At 49.4% G+C, this 10,069-nt stretch overlaps 2 protein-coding genes across 2 annotated transcripts; both read right to left on the bottom strand.

Annotated features, from left to right (window-relative positions):
* Positions 1 to 2,414: 2,414 nt before the first annotated feature.
* Positions 2,415 to 3,542, bottom strand: UCRPA7_5969 (putative pheromone receptor 2 protein; the record flags this gene model as incomplete). Its single annotated transcript, XM_007918512.1, has 2 exons — positions 2,415 to 2,809; positions 2,867 to 3,542. 2 exons carry the CDS (start codon positions 3,540 to 3,542, stop codon positions 2,415 to 2,417), a joined length of 1,071 nt encoding a protein of 356 aa, XP_007916703.1.
* Positions 3,543 to 4,659: 1,117 nt separating this feature from the next.
* UCRPA7_5968 (putative dsba oxidoreductase protein) lies at positions 4,660 to 5,328 on the bottom strand (the record flags this gene model as incomplete). The annotated part of the gene is made up of 1 exon (XM_007918511.1): positions 4,660 to 5,328. One exon carries the CDS (start codon positions 5,326 to 5,328, stop codon positions 4,660 to 4,662), a length of 669 nt encoding a protein of 222 aa, XP_007916702.1.
* Positions 5,329 to 10,069: the final 4,741 nt, after the last annotated feature.

Raw genomic sequence — 10,069 nt, 5'->3', positions numbered from 1 at the left:
GGAACAGGTTCCGCAAGCCCCGCCACAACTTGGAGCCTAGCATCATCTGTACGCCAAGCTTCACGGAATCGCGATAACATAACATCGACCACCTCAAGCTTCTTCGCCCAGAGCCTCCCCCTCCGCAATGAAACGGTGACAGCATCGGCGCTGGCTCTGCAATCAATCATGGTTGTTCAGCAGCACATCCTCAATTGGCTGTACAGCGTCCTCACAAGTGTAATTGTCTCTTAAACCTGCTCCCTTTCCGCGTGCGCACTGAAGCTGTCTCGTGATGAGTGCTGACGCCTCCTCGCCTTGCAGGAGTATCACGATGTGAACCGCACATACAACGACGTCGCCCAGGCCCTGTCGCAATATCCATCCTTGTCGCCCCGGACAGATGTTCACAGTATGCTCTTCTCCAGCTGTCTCGCACCTTGAACCATCGCGAATGTTAACCCTGAGACCTCGAACAGCCTTCCCTAATGGCTCCTCTGCCCTCCTCCTTCACCTCTCGGGGACGATCCCAGTCCTTTTCAGGGGCACCACCTACAGGTTTCCGATCTCGATGTGGATACCTCACGCATACCCGAGAGAAGCACCGCTGGTATACGTAACTCCGACAGACACAATGGTGGTCCGACCTGGGCAGCATGTGGATCCTCAAGGACAGGTGTATCACCCATATCTTGTCGGCTGGGCCGAGTACTGGGATGTATGTTGCCCTGACTCTACGAGTATTCGGTTGCCGGTGATGCTTGAGCTGACCGTTGGTGATTCACAGAAATCGAGTATTCTCGACTTCCTAGCCATTCTGCGCGATATCTTCGCTAAAGAGCCTCCTGTGGTCGCAAGACAACAGGCTCAACGTCCAGCGCCACCTCCCCAACAGCAAGGTGGCCCTGCTCCTCCTCCTGTGCCCCCTCTACCACAAGAACTCTCAGCGCGACCTGCTAGCCAATCTCAGTCTCCGGCCCTCGATCAAGGCAGGCCTCCGCCTCCTCCTCCCAAGCCACACGAACAACCTCCACGGCCGACAGAGCTTCCTTCGCGACAAAAAGATGGTGCTCCTCCGCTGCCACCTCTACCTCCAGGTGTACGAAGTCCGTCAAATCCATACGATCCCAGGACAGCACAGGCCGCTTCCCCTTTAAATCATCGCCAATCACGATATGACTCTGCGCCGCCTCTACCACCACAAAACGCCTCACAACAACCAGGTTACCAGCAAGCCGGGCCTGGTCCTTCAGTCGCTCATCCACCTCACCAGGGCCCTCCCGGACCCCCTGCATACCAAGGTAATCCGCCTGAACAGCGTTTCTCCCCGCCAGATCCTCGGCGTATGTCAACATTTCCTCCTCAGCATCAGTACCCAGGTCCCCCACAGCAGCAGCAATGGCAGCAACAACCTCCGCCAGTACAAGCGCAGTCCCAACCTAAACTTCCACCACCTCCCGACTTGATGGACGAGCCTCTCACATTAGCTATTCCCTCCTCGAGTGTATCCGCGCCGCCTATACCACCGAATCCCGAGAAAGACGCATTGTTGCACCAGCTTGCTCAGACTCTGTACGCTATGCGCCAACATACTCACGCCCAGAACAGCTCTTCCCTTGGTGGACTGCAGGCTCAGCGGACAGCGATGCTCAACGCCCTCTCAGCCATGCAATCTGAGATTGGCGCGCTCACGCAGCTTTCAGCATTACTCAACTCGAACACGCAGATTCTAAGAGACACCATGCGACGCGCCGATGGGGCCATCGAGTCGTCTGCCTCGCACCCGGCGCCAAACATTGACGAGCTTCTGGTCGCTCCAACGGTCGTGAGCAATCAGCTCTATGATCTGGTGGCGGAAGAACGGGCACTTGCAGACACGATATTTGTACTCGGGCGAGCCGTTGAGCGCGGCCGTGTCAGCCCCGCTGTATTCGCCAAAACAACGCGAAGTCTAGCACGCGAATGGTACTTAAAGAAGGCATTGGTGAAGAAGATTGGGCGGGGCATGGGATTGACTGCATGATGCGACGATGTGAGATTAGAATTGGATGCATAGAGCCAGCTGGAATGACACAACGGGCACTTAAAGCGACCTCACACACATAATTTGGATCATTGTCTTTGTTGAATAAGACGGCTGGCAAATGTTCAGATATTCTCCTGAGAGAACAAACTTCATGTGAGAATTAAATCCGGCTATTTATAAGGTAATGACTGAAAGCAAAGGTACTAGACTCAGGCTATCAACAATCCAACCATGTCATAGAACGCCCCCTTCGATCGAAAAAAAAAAGAAGTTCCTGAACTCGTTGAAGAGACCGCCCGTCAATTCATGGTCTGGAGGCCTGAAGACTTCTGAAGTGAGAAGACAAATGAAACTTGCCAGCCTTTATTATGATATCCGTGTCCTAGACTGATACCATTCATCGTGGGCACTACAGTCTCTCCTCACGATGCTCAATTTCTCGATCGACCCTCACCCCTCTCTCGAGATCATCAATCTGTGACAGCTCTGCGCCAATGGGATCGAACTTCTCGCTCGAGCGTCCACCGGAGATACGAGAGGTGATGCCCGGGACATGGACGACGCTCTTAGCGGGGCTGCTCCCGTACGACTCGCTGTTCGACCAGCGCTTGAGGAAGGGCTGCTTGCTTGTCGAGTCGGAGACGCGGCTGGGCACATCTACTGGGGCAGAGGCGAATGCCGATGGCGTTGAGATGCGCTGCGCGATGAGGGTGCCCAGTGGCAGGAGCACAATTACTGCCGTGTACACCACCGAACCTGCCTCGAAGAAATCGTAGGTGAAGAAGGCCAAGCCAGCAAATATAACTAAAAGGCATTAGCCGAATGATTCTACCCTCAGTAGGCATCGTGAGAAGGACAAACCTGGAATGACCATTAACACGCCATTGGTGATGACCAGCACCTCCATCGCCGATAGACCTTTTGCCGTAGGGAGGATGCTTCTATTGACCCACATATGGATGATGAGCCGTACATTGAACAAGAAACAGAACCAGCTGATGGTAGCAGTCTCCAACGCAAGCCCGGCTTGGCGGACCCAAAGCAATGGGAAGATGTCGAAGATCTCTGTGATCAGACGAATCTGGAAGACGAAGCCGGCAATTCGGAATCCCATGGCGACGGTAATCAAGGCAATAGACACACCCATAGTGGCCCATTTCACAGACGGTCTCCACAGCTTCATCATGCTCCATGCCTGGGTGATGAGGGCTGCGTATATGAGTACGATCTGCGGGATGGCGAACGCCGTGGCTGCGATGCTGATGCGGGTGTCGTTGTGGTTGACGAACTCGTAGTCGTCAGACCAGTAGGCGTAGAACTGGAGGAAACTGGACGACCAGAACAAGGATAGAAGCACGTTGCGAATGATACCAACGATCAGGGCCGCGATGTTGATGGAAGTCGTGACACGTGCGAATCGATTCTTGGGAGTCATGGTGAGAACGACAAGGAGCATTACGAAGCAAGCTCCGATCTGAGAGCCGTAGTTTATTGTGTTGGCAGCGTTCCCCCTGGTGAGTTCATCTATTTGAGCCATTGGGACGTCAATTGGGTTGCCGTCTGGTCCCATGAATGTAACATTCTGGTAGAGGAGACTGCGGTCCGCCATTGTGTTTCCCTGCTGCTGTCAGTGATACCTTCAAGCACGTAGAGTGTGACACTTTAGAGAAACGAGGAAGAGTCTTGACACTTACTGTCGTCAAACGTTCCAGTTTGGTTCTGGGTCTCTTTTGGTGACCTTCAGGCGCAATTTCGGAAGTGTAGAGGCTTCCCAAAGATACTGATGCTCCAAAAACAGTCGGATGCAAGTAGACTCTGTAGGATGAGACTTGTACTTGAGGAAAGGCGTCAAAGACTCCTTATCAAGGTCCGGTATGCCGAGAGCGTCCGGTTGAGGTTTCTGACTTGTATCTTTCGCAATCAAAGCAGATGGCACTGTGGTACTAGTCCGTATTTCTGTCTGAGCGACTTGGCGAGGATGAGATCGGAAATCTGAGACCGCCTCTTCCAGTGGTTGCAAGGAGAAGTAACCGTGTTCTCGCCATTAGAAGTGCCAAGTGTGGAAGCAGGGCCAAAAGGGGGCCGCCGAGATCTCTTCATATTGTCAATGAAAGAAGATAACAGTGGCGAGGAATAATACGACCAATTTCACAATGCTAAAACTTTCTGTGTGGAGGTTGCTGAAGAATGGTGTTGGTCTGTTAGCGCCGTCAATATGCTCGTGCGCTTAGTATTGTTCTTCCCATTCCACTAAGCTTAGTATTGTTGTTGCCTTTGTGGCTACGAGCTACCGAAACTCTATCCCCTAACGACGGCGAAAGCCGCCCCAAATTGGCGCCTACAGTTGACATGTACTTCTGATAGCTAAGTTTTCCGGAAAATGATATTAAGTGTGTTCGATCGACTGATTTCTGTGGTCGGCTGCATTGCATAGAGAATATATCCGCTCGAGGGTGGTAGTTGGTGGGCAATGTCCACAGTGTCAGGGACGCATTGCAGTACATTGGCTTCTGAGGAAGCCTGTCTCTCTCTTTTCTCTGTAGTTGCATAATTGCCATTCCCTACATGTGCAGTATGAAAAAGTACCATGGGTGATGCTCATCAAATAATAATGAGGTCCTGATTCATTTTCAACCTAGACTCTATTACTACATCTATTCAAGGCCCTGCTTTTCCTTCTTGAGTCTTGCGAAGCCCTCCGCCAACTCATCTGGATCATCTGCGCCTTGGACCTGGTATTTGCCCTCGATGACAATATTAGGGACCGCGTGAATGAATTTCCCGTATGCTCTCTGTACTTCTTTGTCCACCTCGTCGCCTCCTTTCCCTTCCTCTAAATACGAGCTAACCTCATCCCTGTCGAGGCCGCCTTTCACGCCAGCTTCAGTAAGCATATTCTGGGATGTCAGGTCCCCACCATTCTCAAAGTAGCTCTTGAAAATCTCCTCAACGACCTTGTTTTGGATTTCAGGGCCCTTCTGGCCAGCAAGATAGATGACACGGTGTGAGTCTCTTGTGCTACCCCTTTTGCCCCGAAATGTGTAGTCAATACCATCGAGCTTGCCAAGCTTTTGCAGCTGTGCACGCATTGTCTCCGCGCGGGCCTCCCCAAATTTCTCATTCATTCTCTCATACGTGCTCACTCCAACCTTGGGGGCGTCTGGCTCAAGATAGAATGGATGCCAACTGATTGTGAAAGTGTCACCTTGGGCCCCGGGATACGTTTTCTTGTAGATTTCGATGGCTTGGCCGAGCCGTTTCTGACCCAGGTAGCACCAGGGGCAGATGGTGTCCGAGACGATTTGAACATCGAAGTTTGTCATCCTCCTTTTCAAGCCGTGCAAAAGTGTTACCATACGTGCTGTTTATGGTTACGTTCTGACCAGCCGTATCTTTGGATCGATGATGGGCTTTATATAAGAGGTGCTCCGGTGCCATCGCCGAAATTTCGGGAGGTTCGCCGGCGGATCTTGGATTATTCAGCACTTTAGTCCCGTCCTCGGCCCCGCGCTTCGCGGCTTCTTGCCCAACAGAGTGCTACGTTGCTGAATGAGCAGGGTTCTAGAATCTCCTTGTGTCTTCAAGGATGCCATTGCATATAAATGAAGCAACAGTTCAATGAGGCAGCCTCAGTCATCATCTCTTGTATCGTCTGGACTTTTCTTCTCGCGATCTCTCTGATTCGATATGATAGAATTGATCAACACTACCACTACGATATTATATTGATATACCCGTAAACTCGTATTACCAACTCTTATTCCATTAACCAGAGCATACATACAGTTCAATCTAACCGAAGTACTTCATAGGATTGACCTACACACGCATTCGGTACACATCTTGTACAAATCATTGCAGACGGATAACATAATGGAGTCAGTTGGAAGAACGCGAAGAATGGTGACTGGCTGCGAGAAGACGGCGAATTCGGAGTCATAGGTAATTGGATTGATCATTTGACAGGTTAGAGTGGGGTCTTTGAGCCAATCATTCAACTGCTGGAGAGTATGGCAAGGCTGCATAGTTAGGCGGACATTTTCGGCAGCTGAAGAGCACTCTCTTCTCGTCACTTCGCTTTTTGTGGGAAGAACCCGGTGTAGGTAATATCTCGAGATTTGAAGGCCTTAATTGAGTGTTCCCACTACTCAAAGTAGAGGAGTATAGAGAAGTATCACTTGCTAGACCGGCGCCTTGACAAACGGGACATCCTGTCCGACCTTCACCTTGATGTCAAGCAACAGTTCACGACGCCTAGCTGATACATCGTTGAAGCACCAATCCTCTGGAGGCAGGTATAAACGAAAAACGATCAGTTTCAGGCGTCTCTATGGGTCACTTACGCTGCTCCGAATGCTACTTTGAGCCTACTTACGCAGATGCATCGAGCAAATCTAGAACAACTGGGAGTTGTTGGTATTGTGTATGATTGCCTTTCCCAATAAACTTCTAGGTTTATTTACATCCTTTGCAGCATATTTGCGGTTGGGGCCCTTTGTCGACTGCGATTGATGTATACTGTGTAAACGCACTCTGCGATGGCGACAGCGGATACCAAGGCGAATTCGCAATATATACAGAGCATATCAATACGGGGAAACGCGATGCAGAGCTGGCAGACGAGTGGAACTTCGATTCCAATCCAGAAAATTCTTTTATTGAGGTCCAAGAGGCTCAGTCCGATGCAAGGGCCAAACTCGAAGACGATAGTGATGGTTCAGATATACAGTCCATCACATCGTGGGAAGATTTGTCAAGCTTGACATCACAGACATCACTCACATCTGGATCCTTGAACTCAGACACGACAAATGCTATCAAAGACTTCGTCTCTGTTCTGCTCAAGGATAAAGCCTTGTTACCGCTTCTTACAGATGGAGCACAAAAATTGCCACTGTATAAGTTAGAGAGAAATGTCTCAAGGCTTCTGAGAGAATACGGGAAGGATCTAGCATCCGAGGTCATCACACCCTTGGAAAAAGAAGCTTCACAGCTGGTGAGAGTCAAATCTCGTGTCATTAGTCACATGCTGCTCTCGGCATTCGATCCTCGAATTTCCAGTAAGTTTATGACCTTGAGAGAGCTATCTGGTAAAGATCCTCTACGACAAGAACGAGTCGTGAGATATCTCAAACATCAATTGCACGGCTCAGATTCAACAAAGGTCGCTAAGACACAGGAGCCCGCCGAAGACCAGCTGCTGGTAGATATAGGTCTGAATGGGTCCAGCTCTGATGAAGAAGAAGACGAGAATTGGAGTAGGCTGCGTAACCTGCACCTTGTCACGAACTTCATGGTCACCTCGCACGCGTTTTTGAAATTTCGGAATAATTTGAAGTCATTTATTTATCCTAGCCCAAAGCCAAAGCCAAGGCACATAGCGAACAAACCAAAAGTAGCATCAGTACTACCTTTGAAGTCAAACTTGGAATTCTCTGTGGAAAGGGCTTTGAGGTGTTTCAAGTCGATGCTTCCTCACGGTTTGGCGTTGCCGATAACGGCGCTGCTTCTCAAATTATTCAGACCGCGGGTTCCGCCAAATCATACCAGAATCACTTGGACATGCGTAAGTCTTTGAGAAGGTATTAAAAATTTTGAAAACTAACGGTGAAGTTTTATAGGGTTGTGGCAAGGCAATGTATGCGGATATACAAGATCATGATAAAGCCAAAAGCCTAGAGGCAGATCTGAGGCGATGCGCAGCTCAAGCCGACGCTTTATCCCGAAGGAGGAATGAATCGGGCTCAGAAACCAGCAGCTCTCCCAGCTCAAAACAGCCTTCGGTAAATAGTTCAAACTCCAGTGCCGGCAATCTCACGGAAGCGTCGAGTATCGTAACATCTTCAACGTTTGCGCCAGCAGTCGCGGCGTGGACGGCATGGAAAGGCGACGGTTCAAGCACAGATGAGCGTGAAGTTCGCTATGAAACTCGCCATCTACTGCTCTGTGTCAATGGAAGCCGTACACTTGAGCTTGAACAGCTCATATTAGCTCCGGGATCCGACGACCAGGTCCTTTTCCAAGACATTCGACGCACTTATAAGGCAATGAGATGCAAGCGAAGATTGCATCCTCAAATTCCTGAGAGCATCCTGCAGTTTGTGCGCTCAGTTGATGCTTTGTGGGAGACTATTGAAAGATCACTATTGGGGTTCCTCAACTTGTGTCGACTAGAGTGGTGTTTCTGGTGGATTGGCGATAGCCTCTTTTACATTCCAAAAGACGGCAATTTCGTGCGTGTGAGTACCTAAATGACCTCATGAGTGATACGATTCCGTTGATGTTAACCGTTCCTAGCTTGAACTTGTTCCTGTCAGGACAGAACCCATCCCTGTTCTTCTGGGCGACCCCCGCTTACCTCCGCAAAAAGAGGTCATAAAACGAAACTATCATTATCATCCATGTCCTTCGGACTTGATTGAGCCAGCATTGCGCGTTCCCTATTTGCACGAGCTTTTCGAGCCTGGTATCCATCTGAACGACTTTTGGGTGAACAGAATACCTAAGAAGCTCAATACCAAGCTCGAATATACAGGATCAGCCCAGCCAGCAATTGGCTGGGGAATACACATCGTCGAAGGTCTGAACTGGCATGCACTCTTAGCAGTTGTGGGATTTACGATTATTCTTACACTACTAACTGCAGTCATTTACTCGGTGGTATGTCACGATGTGTCAGCAGGGTTCGGGATTTCTTCATATTTGATAGCTGTTCTGGCAATTGTCGTTGCAATACTTCTGGCTACCCTATTCCAGTCTAATTAAGAGGTATGAGACTACAAGGAACATCATTTTCTGGTTGGACCGTCCCAGTACTTTGGATACACGGCCTAATTTTGCTAACACTCATCGCAGCAACCTAGTTGTTCCAGCTACTTTGGTTCACGAACACTCTCACGCCGTCCAAGGCAGGCGGTGTGAAGTATTGGGATTGTAGCCTTCAAATCGTCTCAGATTGACTAACCGGTCCATCGACGATCCCATCACGTGTGGGAAAACCACAATGGGTTGGGTAAGAAATCATCAAATGGATGCTTCTCGCATCATAGTCATAGATCCGTTGACACAGACTGTCGTAGAGGATCGACCTTGGATTGGATGCTTTAGGACTTTCCGCTTTCATTCGGATTGAATGAGGACGGCGATAGTTGGGCTGCGAAGGGCCACAACTGCAGTGACGAATCCATAGTGTTATCTTCAAACCGAGTCTGTGTCTCCTGCTTTAACTTTCTCCGTGACAGTTGCAATCCGGCGTGAGATCCCTCGACGACGTTCTATAACAGCCAACAGGAGGCAGATACAGAGGATAATGAAGACTCCAACCCCGAGTATTATGCCGATAATGGTCGACTTTGGAAGTTTCGAGTGTAACATTGTTTTCAGAGTGCTGAATGGCTTTTTTTTTATTAAAAAAAAAGGAGATCTGATTGACGTGTATGCCCAAATTCCTTCTCGTTATGTTTGTGGTAAATTCGCGTAATACTCGAGGTATGGATGTAATTATTGTCGTAGTCTTTTTGAAACTCGTCGAAAATTTGGATCGTGGAACGACAACTAATAGAAAGAAATTCTTTCTCTAGAAATGAAGAACCGAGAAGAATTGTCTCTGAAAATTTTGATTTATGAACCTCTTTTTTGGTTTGACTAACCTAAAATTCCAATGTCCAAACGAGCCGCGATTTGGAGCAAGTGGATGGAAACACAATGGACCACTTGACTGGGGTCAAACGGGTCTCGACCAGCCTTTTGTACAAAAGTCCCCTGTATTGGCGAAAGCCGTTTATAAGGCCAGCCAATGCGGAAGCTGACCGGGCATGTATGTACAGCTGTCAGCCAGCCAAAACTGCACATTGGTCTGCTGAAAGGACGTTTTTGGGGAGATAAGCTTTGCTGCGGCTCAGCTGAACTCATCTGCAGCCACTCACTTTGAGACACATTTACTCGTCAATCTCGTGGCAGCGCGAAGTTCTACCGTCTAGAGTATCTTGCGTTTCTACGGACTAGTTGACTGATGGTTCGTTGAGACCGGATGGGGGAAGATGACCCGATAGTCTCCTATTTGGG

The sequence above is a fragment of the Phaeoacremonium minimum genome (genome assembly GCF_000392275.1).
Source record: "Phaeoacremonium minimum UCRPA7 unplaced genomic scaffold PA7_03_scaffold_447, whole genome shotgun sequence".
Classification (NCBI taxonomy): domain Eukaryota; kingdom Fungi; phylum Ascomycota; class Sordariomycetes; order Togniniales; family Togniniaceae; genus Phaeoacremonium; species Phaeoacremonium minimum.
Note: the sequence above shows the minus strand (reverse complement) of the source record. Positions and strands in the feature narration are given on the sequence as shown.